This window comes from Cucurbita maxima, unplaced genomic scaffold, assembly GCF_002738345.1.
Source record: "Cucurbita maxima cultivar Rimu unplaced genomic scaffold, Cmax_1.0 Cma_Scf00090, whole genome shotgun sequence".
Classification (NCBI taxonomy): Eukaryota; Viridiplantae; Streptophyta; class Magnoliopsida; order Cucurbitales; family Cucurbitaceae; genus Cucurbita; species Cucurbita maxima.
In genome coordinates, this window is record NW_019272106.1 from 287,447 (window position 1) to 303,624 (window position 16,178).

Genomic DNA, 16,178 nt, shown 5'->3' on the forward strand with positions numbered 1-16,178 from the left:
TATTATGGGTATGTTTACTACTAAGTAAACAGCTTAATTGTAAGCTCTAATTAATTATTGGTATGGCTACATACCACGTCTCTAGGTCACTGATTGTCTGAGACCATCTCTAAATTCTATAGCTCTAAGTGAACTTAAGTAGGGGATCGTGCCCTCTAACTCTCTTTATTCCTGAGTCTTGGCCCTATCATAATTCCTTGCACGGTCTCTCATGTACTAGCCTTATTTGGGCCCTCTATGATGGCTCTTACTCAACTCCTTCACATCTATACCTATCGAGGATTTCTACGAGATCTTAAGGTAAACTGGCTAGTCATTACCTAAAATGTTATTGCTCATGTCACATATTCAAGTGTCAAGTATTTGTGGGGTGTGATCGCTTAGTGTTTTCAACGATTGAGCTGTTAGAATTGCAATTTCTGATTCTGTCTAGCGTGGCTTGAGTTATCATTCTCCGCTTCGTACGCTATCCATTTATCTTAATCGAAACTAGCTCGACCTGATCCTTCACTCTTCTAGCTCCCCTTTGAGATTACAAATATTCCACCCTTCTACCTTAAAGATATCAAACTTAAAGCTTGTTCAAAAATCCAGAGTCAACCATGCAATTGAAATTCGTGTGGCCTCCAAGCCCCAATCTACAGACTTCAGCGAGCTCAATGGCAATCGCTACCCATAGCCTTAGGATTGAGCGTTAAATTATGTAACCAAATTGGAAAGCTTGACCTAAACATCGGCCATAGATTAAATTTTCTTTTTAAAACTTATATTTAATCACGTGATGCGGCAACGTGGACGAATCGCTTCATGACACTTTGCAAGTTTAGTGAGGACGACGATACTCAATAATAGTTGATTCAAATCAATGGTACTCCAATCAACACTCATAATAATAGATTTTTCTGGGCATATTTTATCAAATATTTAATAGAATAAAGACAAAAGGAAGGTAGTTAAAAATCATGGCTAAGTCTATAATTTTATAAAACAATACATCAATTTTTTTTTTTTTTTTTTTTTTTTTTGAAGCTTTAGATACCATTGATCTTTTAATAATGAAATATTGTCAATTAAATACCTTGCCTCAACCACCATTAATTTGTCTTATATGCATCACCTCCCCACATCTCACATTTACTCCATAAATATTTCTCAATTTATATTCTTGACTTTTATTACACGTTAGTTAGCTAGATTATATATTTTAATATAAGTGAGATATGAAGATTTAAACGAGAGTTTAGAGAAAAGAGTACATCTCAATTATTTATCGTAGGCTCATTTGAACGTTTTTCATAAGAATGTTATGAAATCCCACATCGGTTAGAGAGGAAAACAAAGCATTGTTTATAAAGGCGTTGAAACCTCTCCTAATCGGAAGCGTTTTAAAACCTTGAGGGGAAGTAACGACAATATCTACTAGCAGTGGGCTTAGGCTGATATACGTATTTAGTTGAATATAAATATGTCCGGAACAATGGTAGATAATGACATTGATAAGTTATTAAATTCATTTTAATATTTATTATTTCTTAGGGAGAAAAGTCAACAAAGAATGGTTAAGAAAATTGTGTATATAAACCCAACCATTATGTTCATCTGGCTTGCAAGCACAAAAGTGATCAACAAAGAATGGTCAATAAGGCTCCTTTCATAGTTTCTATATTCAACCTCGTCTTATTGACGATAGGTGTAAAGGCTCAATTTGATTATTTTCAAATGGTTCAACAATGGCCTCCAGCTACGTGCAGTGGAGTAAGATGTTATGCTAATCCTCCAGCCATGTTCACAATTCATGGTTTGTGGCCAAGCACTTATTCAAATGTTCCTCCTGTTTGTGCAGGACAACCATTTGACCGAGCTCAGGTTCTTAGGCTATCTTCTTTCTTATTTCTTTCTTTTATTTCTTTCTTTCTTTATTATTATTTTTTTTTTTTTTATGATTCGTGTTAAAGAATCTTTTATTTAAAAAGTATAATAAATTTTTGGCTACTTATGTTGTTTTAGATTGCAACATTAGAACCCCAATTAAACACATATTGGCCGGACGTAATAAATGGGAACAACCAACGATTCTGGAAACACGAATGGGATAATCATGGAACGTGTTCCGATCCTCCTTTCAACCAACTTCAATATTTCCAAACAACTCTAAATATTCGTACAAACCATAACTACGATCTCCTGGCCATCTTGAACACCGCAGGGCTAGGCCCGACTGCCACAACTACTAGACAATACCAAGCCATTGAAGGTGCCATTCAAGCTGCCACAGGTAAGAAGCCAGGTTTACGCTGCAACAAAAATGCACAATCTAAAAGGAAACAATTGTTCGAAATCATCTTGTGCTTTGACAAAAATGGTGTCACTCTCATTAACTGTACTCAATTTGCTGGAATCACGTGTCCTTCACAATTTGTGTGGCTCGATCGACAACCTTTGAGTTTGGTCAGTGCAGTTGGAGAGCTTAAGAATTCTTTAGTCCCACATGTCTCTATTCTCAAGTTTTTGTTTCTCTGTATTCTTCTTTCCATTACCATCCTGTTTCGGAAGAGATTTTATGGAACACGTAGAGGTGGTAGTGGTGGTGGAAAGCAGGAATAATGAGTTCCAAAATACTTATGTTTCTATGTATAATATATCGTAATATCGTGACGTAAGAGTAGTGTGTGCTGTGTCGGGTTGTAGTTTCATAAAAAGATGCTTTGATATGTTTTTATTTAAATTATGTTTCGGAATGTTATCCTGTAAGATAACTTATTATTTTTAAAATAAGTCAAGGGCCTTAGAAAAGGTTATGCTAATCCAATCCAATATTTATAATTTGGGTTGGGTCTATTCGGCTTGTCAGGTTAAATACACTCCCAGTAGTTGGTGGGTTCCCTCATGTGTACTTCTCGGGTGTGAAAAAGAATTCATTTCATTTATTGGCGTTGGAAAGGCAGTCCACGAATGGAAAACAGAAGCTTCTTCCTAATAATAGAATTGCAGTTGGAAGGGCAGTCCATGAATGAAAAGTAGAAGCTTCAGAAAGCAGAAACTTTTCAAGTGTAGAATTGATAAGGCAACTCTAATCCTCAACCCAATGATCCAAACTTTTGTTGAAGCAAGAACCCTTGAATCAAAAGTAATTAATACCTTTTTATACGAAATTTGGATCAAACAAGAGATAAGGCTAGAATTAGATTATCTATTACGATCGAAGATCTAGAAGCAAGATTTGAAAATGTTGTTCTAAATTGAGTGACTCCACAATCTAACTTGATCAAGGCTTGATTGAATGGCTCTGGGTGCAATTCTACCAGAAGAATTGTTTGAAACTTAGAAATGACAAATATGATGATCGGATTTCTAAGGGAAACGTCTCAATTTGAGATATGAATTACATTCATCCAGATTTTTACATAACATATTGTGGGTATTTATAGTCTCCCGACAAAAGACGTTTGTGGCCGAGATTCAATCCCAATCCCCTTTAATTTCCACAAATGACGAACTCAATTTTGACCAATTGACCATTGCAAAATGAAAACAAAAAAAACATTAAAATCTTTCATCAAATGTTGATATGTTTGAGTGCCTAAAGAAATAAACTTGAAATCTATTATGAAGAATGAATGTTTGTTGAATCATCTTCGCCTTGGATCGTGTAATAGGTCCAGTTGGAACATTTGAAACAACGTGATTCTTAACATCTTCCCACTCTTCAAAATCATCACCTACATCATAAGGACTTAAGAGCAACATAAGGACTTAAGTCAGCAACATTGAAAGTAGAATGTACTGAAAAGTCTACGGGAAGATCAATTTTATATGCATTGTTATTAATTCTTTCAAGTACTTGATAAGGGTCATCCCCTTTTGGATGTAACTTTTTCTACCATTGAGATGAGAATTGCTCCTTGCGAAAATGTATCCAAACTCAGTCACCAAGTTTAAAAATGATTTCCTTACGTCATTTGTTAATCTTTGAAGCTAACTTTGAAATTTTGGGTCTCAATTCTCTCCTTCACCTCCTTGTGCAATGTTTTGATCAAGTCTGCCTTACTTGTGGTTGCATCACTCACAAACATATTAGAAGGAATAGGAAGCAAATCAAGAGGCGTAAGTGGATTAAATCCATAAACAACTTCAAAAGGAGAACAATGAGTTGTACTATGAATTGCTCTATTATATGCAAACTCTACCAATGACAAACATTCATCCCAAAACTTGATATTCTTAAAAATAATAGCCGTAAGCAATGCTCCTAATGTTCTATTAACCACCTCAGTTTGTCCATCCGCGGAGGATAACATGTTGAAAACAACAATTTGATACCCAATTTACCCTACAATACTTTCCAAGAGTGACTTAGAAATTTAGCATCCCTATCACTAACAATTATTCTAGGAATTCCATGTAATCTTATTACTTCTTTAAAAAATAAGTCAGCAACATGTTTTGCATCGTCCATCTTATTAGATGCAATAAATTGAGTCATCTTATTAAATCTGTCTACCACAACAAAAATACTATTTTTACCATTTTTAATGTGCGGTAAACCAAGAACAAAATCCATAGATATATTAGTCCAAGGTTCATTAGGTATATTCAAAGAAGTGTACAATCCATTTGATTGTGATCCAGATTTAGCTTCTTTGCATTTAAAGCATTAACTACAAAATTTATGAACATCATGCTTCATTTTCGGCTAAAAGAAGTGTTCATGCAACATATTATAAGTTTTATTAATCCCAAAATGTCCCATTAAGCCACCACCATGTGCTTCTTTAAAAAGCAAATCTCGAATAGAGCATTTAGGAATACAAAGCTTACTTTTCTTAAATAAGAATTCATGAAACACATAATAATCATCTACAGCTGTTTTTGTAAAACAAGATGCATAAATAATTCCAAAGTCGTGGTCATCTCAATATAATTCTTTAATATGCTCAAATCCAAGAATTTTTGCACTAAGAGAAGTAAAAAGATTGTACCTTCTAGATAATGCATTAGCTACCACATTATCCTTACCTTGCTTATATTTGATGACATACGAAAATGTTTCAATAAACTCCACCCATTTTGCATGTCTACGGTTCAATTTGTTTTGACCCTTAAGATACTTCAAGCTTTCATGATCAGAGTGCATCACAAATTCTCTAGGCCATAAGTAGTGTTGCCACACCTGCAATGTGCGAACTAAAGCAAACAATTCTTTATCATAGGTAGGATAGTTCAATGCTGCCCCCATTTAGTTTTTTCACTAAAATACATTACGGGTTTGCCATCTTGGATCAAAACAGCACCGTTGCCCAAACCACTTGCATCACACTCAATTTCAAAAGTTTTATCAAAGTTAGGCAAGACAAGTAATGGTGCATTGGTTAATTTATTCTTAAGCTCATTAAATGCATTCTCTTGCATATCTCCTTATTTAAAAACAACATTCTTTTTCACTAAGTCATTCAATGGTGCAGCTATGGTGCTAAAATCTTTTATAAATCTCCTATAGAAGCTAGCTAACCCATGAAAACTACGAACGTCACTTGCATTTTGTTGTGTTGGCCAATCCGTGATTGCTTTAACTTTCTCTTCATCTACTTCTACTCTATTTTTACCAACTATTAAGCCAAGAAAGTTAACTTTTTACATGAAAAAACTACACTTATTAAAATTAGCATAAAGTTTCTCTTTTCTAAGTGTAATCAAAACTAACTTAACATGCTCCACATGCTCATGCAAGATCTTTGAATAAATTAAAATATCATCAAAATACACAACAACATGCTTTCCTAAATATTCTCTCAAAACGTGATTCATTAAGCGCATAAATGTACTAGGAGCATTAGTTAACCCAAAAGGCATAACAAGCCATTCATACAATCCAAACTTAGTTTTGAACGCGGTTTTCCATTCGTCTCCTACATGCATTCTAATTTGATGATATCCAAATTTCAAGTCAATCTTTGTAAATAAACATGAACCATGCAATTCATCAAGCATATCGTCTAGCCTAGGAATAGGATGTTGATACTTTACCGTGATTTTGTTGATGGCTCTATAATCCACGAACATGCGCCACGCTCCATCTTTCTTCGGCCAATAAGACTGGTAAAGAACATGGACTCAAACTCTCTCGTATATAGCCCTTCTCCATAAGCTCCTCTACTTGCCTTCGAATTTCTTTAGTCTCAGTTGGGTTGGCTCTATAAGCTGGCCTATTAGGAATTATCGCCCCTGGAATGAAGTCTATTTTATGTTCAATACCTCTAATTGGAGGTAGTCCTTTAGGGACTTCATCTTGGAATACGTCATCAAATTCCTGTAAAAGAGATTGAAACATACTAGGCAAAGACAAATTATATCGTTAGAGACCAAACTTCCTTCCTTGTACACAAGTACAAAGATGGTTTTTTGTGAGAACATTGCCCTTCTAACCTCTCCAACTCTAGCCAAACAACTCACATTCTTTCTTTTTTCTCCAATTTCATTCTTTTTTTCACTATGGTTTTCTCGTTGACTTTTCTCTATTTTTTCACTCAACTCTTTTTCCTCAAACTCTTTCTTTTTTTCTTCCAACTTTAATTGGTCAGCAAATACATTTGCAGAACTCAAAGGCACAAGAATGGTTTTTCTACCATCTTTTACAAAAGAATACCGATTCAAATAGCCATCAAACATAACCCTCCTGGCAAATTTCCATGGTCGGCCAAGCAATATGTCTCCAGCATGCATTGGTAAAACGTCACAAAGAACTTCATCTTTATATTTTCCTAAAGTAAAAGATATTAAAGCTTGAGAAGTTACCTTCATTGTTCCACTGTCATTGAGTCATTGAAGCTTGTAAGGTTTAGGATGGTGTTGGGTTGGAATTAGCAACCTTTTGATCAGCATTGTACTTATGACATTGGTGCAGCTTCCACTATCAATTACAAGACTACAAGGAGTCCCCTTGACTAAACACCTTGTGTGAAATAGGTTGTCTTTTTTATCATCAACATCATTCTCTGTAACTTGAGTTTTAAGAATTCTTCTGGTTACAAGTACCAAATGTCTCCCATCTTCTAGTTCCTCTTCATGCTCCTGGATTTCCTCTTCAACTAGCTCATCATGGTCACTTTCCTCACTATCTGTGACAACTTGTCCATTCTTGATGATCATGACTCTCTTGTTAGGACAATCACGACTAAGATGATCAATTCCTTGACATTTCCAACATTTGATGTCTCTATTTCTTTCTCGAATCTCCTTATATTCCTCCACTTTCTCTTTACCCTTTGAGGTCTCAGCTTTGTTCTTTTTGTCAAGATCATACTTGCCTCCAACTTTGAAATCTATCTTTTCAATATTTGCATTCTTTTTCCAAGTGTTGAAAGTAGTAGACTTTGAAATACCACACCTCTTGAAGTTCTCCTTCTCCCAAGCTAGTTGCCCTTCGATTTTGACAGCAAGGTGTAACAATTCTTGCATATCAAAGTACGCTTGCCAATCCACTTGATGAGCAAGTTGTCGGTTTAACCCACCAAAAAATCTAGCCATTGTATCTTTCTCATCTTCCTCAATACATGCTCTATTCATAAGGGTCTCCATTTCTTTATAATATTCTTCAACACTTTTGGATCCCTGTTGTAAAGTATAGAGTTTTTGCTTGAGTACTCGAGAATAATGCTTAGGAATGTACCTTTTTCTCATTAATGTCTTTAATTCCTCCCACGTTTCAATTGGTTCTTCATAATTTTTCCTCCACTTTGATTTCAAAGATGTCCACCATATAATGGCGTAATCACACAATTCAGCCACAACAAGCTTCAACTTTCTTTCTTCACTGAAATTGTTGCAATCGAAGACATGCTCAATTTTGCTCTCATATTGCAAATACTCCTCTAGATCAGATCTCCCATAGAAAGTTGAAATTTTTAACTTTACTCCCCCGACTCCTTTTTCTTTTTCTCTCTCACTTTGGTACTTCCTCTTTATTCTTTTTGGTGCTAAAATTTCTCTACCCCTTCTTCTGACTCTTCCTCTCCCTCGATCGACATCTCTCCCTCCCCTAGGACTATATCCCGCTAAAAGGGTGATATTGTCATCTTCTTCATTCAAGAGTACTTCCCTCCCTTGAAGATTACCTAAGGCTATTTCAATTCGCTCCATCCAGTCTGTCAAGGTACTAATAACTTGATTCAAACGAGTAATTGTTCCGACCTGTGCTTCTCTCCACCTAGCTTCATTGATCTCCCCTCCATTTCCTCCATCTTGGTTCATGATTGTACAAACAGTAGTGGAATATGTTTAGGACCTCACACACTCAACTCACTGATTTTACACCCAGGGACACTCGTGTTCATACACACAAAAATAGGCTGTTTGGGAAAGTGACTAAATTATGATCAAGGTAGGCTAATATATCGGTAAAGCAATTCTGATAGTAGCAAGCTATTCAAGGCAATCAAGATAAGTTAATTATGAAATAACAAAAAAAAAAAATAAAATAAATAAAACAAGACGTGAACAAAAAAAAATAAGGGACACGAAGATATTTTTTGATATAATTGCACACAAAAAAATAATTCCAAAAAGAAAGGACGTGAAGATTTTAAGAACGATCTAACTCTCCTTTTTACAGAATTCGGGAAATTTAGAAGTTATCTTCAAGCGTAGATTATGAGGAAAAAAAAAAAACTATCAAACACAACGGTTCTAGATTTAGATAGATGAAGAAAAAGATGTGAATGTGGTTTATTTGATCTTTAAATAAACATGCAAATGATCTAAAAAAATTGATAAATATCGTTTATAATCACAATCATAAGAACAAATATGATAAGATTTTTTTTTTCAAGATCTCAACGTGATCTTTAGGAAGAAAATGAGAAAAAAAGTGAAAAGTCATGAATAATGGCAGAAATGACAGCAAGAAAATAAATGGGCAAATTTAAAGAAAAGATAAACAAGAGCATAAATGAGAGATAAAATCAATTCTAGAGTCGGCACAAAGATGTAAGCCTAGGCTCTAATACCAAATGTATAAGGCAACCCTAATCCTCAGCCCAACGACCCAAACTTTTGTTGAAGCAAGAACTCTTGAATCAAAAGTAATTAACACCTCCTTATACGAAATTTGGATCAACCAAGAGATAAGGCTAGAATTAGATTACCTCTTACGATCGAAAATCTAGAAGCAAGATTTGGAAACCTTGTTCTAAATTGAGTCACTCCACAATCTAACTTGATCAAGGCTTGATTGAATGGCTCGGGTGCAATTCTACCACAAGAATTGCTTGAAACTTAGAAATTACAAATATGATGCTCGGATGTCTAAGGGAAACGTCTCAATTTGAGATCTGAATTACATTCATCTACAAATCTAATTTTTACATAACATATTGTGGGTATTTATAGTCTCCCGACAAAATACGTTTGTGGTCGAGATTCAATCCCGATCTCCTTTAATCTCCACAAATGACAAAGTCAATTTTGACCAATTGACCATTGCAAAATGAAAAAAAAAAAAAAAAAACAATAAAACAATAAAATCTTTCAATTGATATGTTTGAGTGGCTAAAGAAATAAATTTGAAATCTATTAGGCTTCACTCGTGTGTAGGTTCAAACTCTGTTATTGACATTTTTAATGTTTTCCAACAATTGTATCAACTTCTAATTCTACAAATGTTTGTTGAATCTTCTTCGCCTTTGATCGTGTAATAGGAACATTTGAAACACCGTGATTCTTATCAACTTGGATTTCAAAGGACGGAATAGAACTTTCATTAAGGATATATACGTGACAACGACTTAAGCTAACCAGGTAAGTGGCTCACCCATCATAGGTTACGCGTTAATTGTTGTATGTTGGCATGTGTCCATGGATTTGCACGTGTCATTGAATTGTATGCCAGTTTAATGTGATTAAGTACGAACTCATGTGAATGTGAATGTATACTATGTATGCTGTTTTGTTTGATGTGATATGATATGCATGTGACGATATGTGGTTCCTGAATGATTATGGCATGATTGTACGAAATATTTGAATGTAAACAACATGAATTGTATGACATGAAATACGGTAAATTTGAATGTAAACAGCATGAATTGTATGACATGAAATACGGTAAACTGCATGGAAACATAACCCCGATAGAAATATGTATGATACATAAAGAAATGAAAATGAGAATGACATGTAAACATGAAACGTGACAAGGGGTTATGTTCATTAATGTTAATTGTAGGACTAGTGGGGACCTCATGCATATTGTGTATTCATGCATCTGAGGGATACTCCTATCCCATCATGAGGGTACGGACGCGTACATCCAATGGCAGGGCAACGATCATTATGCTTTACATAGCGTTGCCGTGACAATTACTAGTTTTAACGGTTCTCGGTATAAGGGGCTCCCATAGTATGCCCACCGGATAAGGAAAGTGGCCCAGCGGTGTGCGAACTAGCTGGTGAGCCCATACTCGCACGTATGAGCTGTGTGTAGAGTATATGGTACACGTCCACGATTACCCGTTAGGACAACACCGTAGGAAAAACGAAACTAAACGAAACGAAACGAAACGAAACGAAATGATAGGTCCCATCATTTCATTGCATGTGATTGTTGCATAACCCCGATAGGGGGTCACTTACTTAGTATTCTAGAAATACTCAAGCCTCGTGCTACTTTACTTTTTCAGATAAGGGCAAGGCACCCATGTGACATTGACGGTAGCATCGTACACCCTGGGACCGTGGCGCATGCATAGGGTAGTCGTTTTTTTTTTTTTTCTATTTCATAGTCTAGGTTGAATTTGGCTTGCAACATTAGCATAGGTTAGTATAGGTTGAATTGTATTTGCATAATAAACCATAGGGTAGTATAAGACATTCATTTCAGTTTTGTTCCTTTTCCTTTATTTCAATAATGTTCTTTTCCTTTCTTTCCCTTGTAATCATTTTCTCTTTCACGAGGTAATAAAAGGCGAGTGTAAGTCACATTTATGAATAGGGCTCATTTAATATATATTCCGCATTTCAAGGTATAGTAATGACCTTAGATTAAATAGGAAAAATTTAGAGCTGTTACACTAGAATTAAACTAAAGCTAGTAACTCTCTACGTCGACAACAAATCTACGATTGCACTGATAAAGAATCTTGTATTTCAGGGATGCAGTAAACACATTAACACTCCTTTCCACTTCATCCATGAGTGTGTTGAGAAGAGACAAATCGTTGTGGAGTTCGTATGCACTAGAGAGCAACTTGCGGATATTCTAACAAAGTCCCTAACAAGGGCTAAGTTTGCAGAGATGCGAGATGGTGAAACCATAGTTCCATCAACATAGCCCAACATGTCTTGGCTATTAGGAGAGGGATAAGTTGGCTTTCCAAAGAAGATAATTGTTAGAAGAAAGTTTGATGGCGATCATATGGATTAGATTATTGAAAGGAAGAAGATGACAAGAGAATTCATAAGTCATTGAGAAGAAATGATCATAGTTGTTAAACCGAATGGGCTCTGATACCATGAGAATATTTGCTAAAACTACCCCAGTTAAATGGTGATGAAAGTTCTCTATTTATAATCATTTTCAAAAAAGAGAACTATGGTAAATTACAAATGATATGGAATGAACAATAAATGAATATAATATATTTGTTTATAATAAAAGGGCAAATATGATAACTGCGCAAGCCTTAATGGAACGCATATATCAGATATTTGCCTAAAATAAACGGTCAAATATGATACATATGGTAAATCATAATTTAAGACTAAATATCCTTAACAACTTCTCCCACCTTTCGGGAAGTTTGGTCAATAATTTTTATTTTCACCACTTGCGGACGCATGGTTCCATCCTATCTCTTTTGGGGTTCATTGATACTAAGATCAAACAATCATTCAGCGATAGCATAGACCGTGGAAAGGTTATGAACTCTTTGTTCGTAGAGCTTGGTTTTCGCCCACGACTTCGGAACCTCAATAAAATTGAAGATCTTGTTTGTCTCGGACATATCAAGAATATCTAACATAAGGTCAGAAAGCTGCTTAACGTAGTCTTGGATACTTCAAGAAGACTTTCCATGTACTTTGATCACTCTATTTATCTATATTTGGATGTTCATGCAAATTTGAGATTACCAAATTTTGACACTCAAAATTTCACTCAAATTTGTGGGATTATGTGGCAATCATGCAAGTTTGAATTAATCAAATTTTGACACTCAAAATTTCACTTAAATATATGGGATTGTTGGCAAACATGCAAGTTTGTTAAACCATATATTGACACTCAATATTCCACTAACTCAAACATGTATTTTTTCATTAAGTGAAGTCAATATTTTGACTTTCTCTATTTTAATTCACCAATTAATTTAAATAATTAATTTCAAATCAAAATAATCTTAAATAATTAATTAAACAATTTAATTAATCATTAAATCAAATGCCAATCCCAATCAATCCCATCACATATGGATTATGAATCCATATTCATAATTAAAATATTTAAATCTTATTTAAATATCTCAAATTCTCTCATTTTGTTTAATTCGTAATTAAATCAAAATGCGGTTAAATATATAGTATATATTTAGTGATCACATTGTTTATGTCATATACAAAAGTGGGCCACATCCATAGTGTCCCCAAGATAAGGTACTCAATCTTATCCCTGTACTATAGATCATGACTATATACTTGAACTTGATCCACAATTATGTCTTTACTGATGGTGTTAATATAACACATGCGGAACCAATTTGGATCTTAGGAACTTTTAGAACATCAATTATAGTAAATAACTAGCATGTTCATAAGTATTAAAACTTAATGAGTTTGAATTCTAACCTTTTATATTTCAAATTCTTTTTTCCTCAGGAATCGGTTTCGAACCACCACTAGTGTCTTCTCCACTATCCTCCGGCCTTAGAACGGGATTGTGGAATCCGGTGAGTGACTAAACTTGGGAGGGATTTTGTATATATGAAGAGAGTGTTTGTGAGAGATTTTTCTCAAGGTTTTTCACCAACAAGAACACCTTTCATGTATTATGATCACTCTATTTATAGAGTCATGTTTGCATGTTCATGCAAATTTGAGATCACCAAATTTTGACACTCAAAATTCCACTCAAATGTTTGGGATTATGTGGCAAGCATACATGCTTGAGTTAACCAAATTTTGACACTCAAAATTCCACTAACATGGATTTTTCCATTAAATGAAAACATTTTGACTTTCTTCATTTTGATTCAACAATCAATTTGAATTATTAATTTCAAATTTAAAGTAATATTAAATGATTAATTAAACTATTTAATTAATATTTAATATTAATTCAAATGTCAATCCCAATTAATTCTGACACATATTTATTAAAATATTTAAATCTTATTTAAATATTTAAGATTCTTTCTTTTTGTTTAATTCTTAAATAAAACAAAAATGCGGTTAAATATATTGTATATATGCAGCGCATTCTCCCTAATTTGAATTCAAACACTTTGAACTCACTCATCACACTGTTCTATGGTTTAGTCCGATATGAGCTAGCAGAGGAACCTAGCGGACCTATAGATCATGGGCTCCAACGATCCAAGATTAACCAGTTAAACTCATTAACTTTGTTAACCAACATTCGTTAACTACTAGGACATTCTACTATAGCCTAATAGTTGCACTCCCCTCACTATAGATATAATTCTGTCCATTTGATATAACCATGATTAGTAAGTCGATCCTTCACAGGTTGTTCGTAACTAGAGCTGGGTCAATTTACCATTTTACCCCTGAAGTTACTTCTTGTTTCTTATGTCTCACTGATCCTCTAATGAACAATTGGTTTGTGGTCCAACTAGTAAACAGAATCCCTCTTAGGCCAATGAGAGGGTGGGGCCCCTTGTTCAAGACCTGGAGTCAGTACTTAAGGGAACTACCTCTCTTTTATCCCTAAAAGTGGGTAGGAGTAAATTCCATCTTGCACCCCACGTCCCCAGCCATTTACCCAGTCTTACCCCTGAAATGAGAGGCCTATTTAGTCGGCGAACTTGAGCCACTCTCACCCATGCAAATCTAAGGATAATTCCGAATAAACAGGAGTTCATGGTTAGCTCAGGATTAAAATCGAGTTACCTAGGTCATCGAATGAAAAGAAAATTAGTCTCAACAGTAAACGACATTATAAAGTGTGAGTGATTTTCTTCATGGTCCGATCTTATGCAATACTCATTGCATAGGACGCCCCCACTCACATGTCTCCACATGTACAATTTAGTGATCACATTGTTTATATCATATACAAAAGTGGGCCGCATCCATAGTGTCCCTAGAATAAGGTACTCAGCCTTATCCTTATACTATAGATCATTTTGACTATATACTTGAACTTGATCAACTCTTATGTCTTTACATATAGTTCAAATAATCATACTATAGCCAGAGTGTTCTTAGTTTAGTGGATTTAGATTAATGATTGTAAAGTTCACTTTATTCAATAACAATATTTACGAAATAAACAACAATAATAACATTATTGAAAATAGAATATGTTTTTGTTTACAAACTATGAGTTTTAGGACATAAAACCCAACATCTACATATAGTTCAAGTAATCATACTATAGGCAGAGTATTCTTAGTTTATTGAATTTAGATTAATGATCGTAAAATTTACTTTATTCAATAACGATTTTTACTGAATAAACATCAATAATATCTTTATTGAAAATATAATATGTTTTTGTTTACAAAGTACGAGTTTTAAGACATAAAACCCAACAAACTCCCACTTGGACTAAAACTCTAGTGGGTTTTATCTTGAGTAGAGAGAAAGACATAAATACAATAAACTAGGGCATCATGTACCCATGTTTTTTCTCCCACTTACCCTAGGTTACATAGCTCGTAGTCCTAGACTTACTAGGTGCCCTTCAAACACTTTAGCCATGAGGGGCTTCGTAAATGGATCAACAATGTTGTGCTCTGAAGTATCTTTGTGACGATCACATCTCCTTGTTGACTATCTTCTTGTAAGTACAAGGTTTGTGAACATTCTGTTTAAAGCCAATAGATTTGATAGCAGTATCAAACCTTATATTCCAAGATCGAGATGCTTGTTTCAACCCATAAATGGATCTTTTAAGCTTGCAAACCTTTTGCTCGTGATCCAGTTCGATGAACCCCTCTGGTTGAGCCATATACTGCCCTCAAGATTATCGTTTAGAAAGGCAGTCTTGACATCCATTTGCCAAATTTCATAATCATAAAATGTGGCAATGGGCAAGAGTATTCTAATTGATTTAAGCATAGCAACGGGAGAGAAGGTTTCTTCATAGTCCACCCCCTCTCTTTGGGTATAACCCTGTGCTACAAGGCGAGCTTTAAAGGTCTGTATCTTACCAACTTGGTATCGTTTTTTCTTGTAGATCCATTAGCAACCAATAGGTTTTACACCATCTGGTTGATCTACAAGTTCCTAGACTTAATTGAAGTACATTGACTCCATTTCAAGATTCATGACTTTGATCCACTGATCTCTATCTTCATCATTCATTGCCTATTTATAGGTCAATGGATCCTCAACGTCATCATCAGGTATGATGACCTATGTTTCTGCCAAACCCAAGTAACGATCGGGTTGAGCTATAACCCTCCCACTACGTCGAGGCATTCTCAACTCTTGAGAAGGATGTGATTGACTAGAAGTGCGAGCTCCATCAACAACTCATGTTGAAGGACCAGCCTGATCAACAACTCTTGTTGTTTTATCAGTAGCTTCTTTAGAAATCTCACTCAATACTAGTTTGCTGCAAGGTTGATGATTTCTTACGTGGCCTTCCTCTAAGAATGTAGCGTTTGTTGATACAAACATTCTATTTTCTTGAGGGTCATAAAACAGACCACCTTTCATCTCTTTGGGGTATCCTACTAATAGGCATAATTTTGAACGACGTTCTAATTTCTTGGGATTTTAAACCAACACAATTCCGAACAATTTGGATTCTAAGAACAAACTGAGTCTCTTTCAAATCTTTCATTTGGAATTGTATTGCTAGTCAATGCTTAATGTCAGTTAGAAATCCCACAACGTACAACACCAGGAAAACTACTGTACAGTTGACTATCTTCTCGGAAATACAAGGTTCGTGAACATTCTGTTTAAAGCCATAAGATTTGATAGCAGTATCAAACCTT

The 16,178-nt window shown here is 34.9% G+C and overlaps 1 protein-coding gene across 1 annotated transcript; it reads left to right on the forward strand.

Moving 5' to 3' along the window:
* The first annotated feature begins 1,626 nt into the window (after positions 1–1,626).
* On the forward strand, positions 1,627–2,608 carry LOC111472844 (ribonuclease MC-like). The gene is made up of 2 exons (XM_023118453.1): positions 1,627–1,866; positions 2,008–2,608. Exons 1-2 carry the CDS (start codon positions 1,633–1,635, stop codon positions 2,602–2,604), a joined length of 831 nt encoding a protein of 276 aa, XP_022974221.1. The 5' UTR covers positions 1,627–1,632; the 3' UTR covers positions 2,605–2,608.
* The last annotated feature ends 13,570 nt before the right edge of the window (positions 2,609–16,178 follow it).

Excerpts from the sequence above, each read along its gene's own strand:
- LOC111472844 (XM_023118453.1), top strand. The coding sequence starts at position 1,633 with ATGGTCAATAAGGCTCCTTTCATAGTTTCTATATTCAACCTCGTCTTA. Across the intron at positions 1,867-2,007 it reads AACCATTTGACCGAGCTCAG|ATTGCAACATTAGAACCCCA; the intron begins GTTCTTAGGCTA and ends ATGTTGTTTTAG.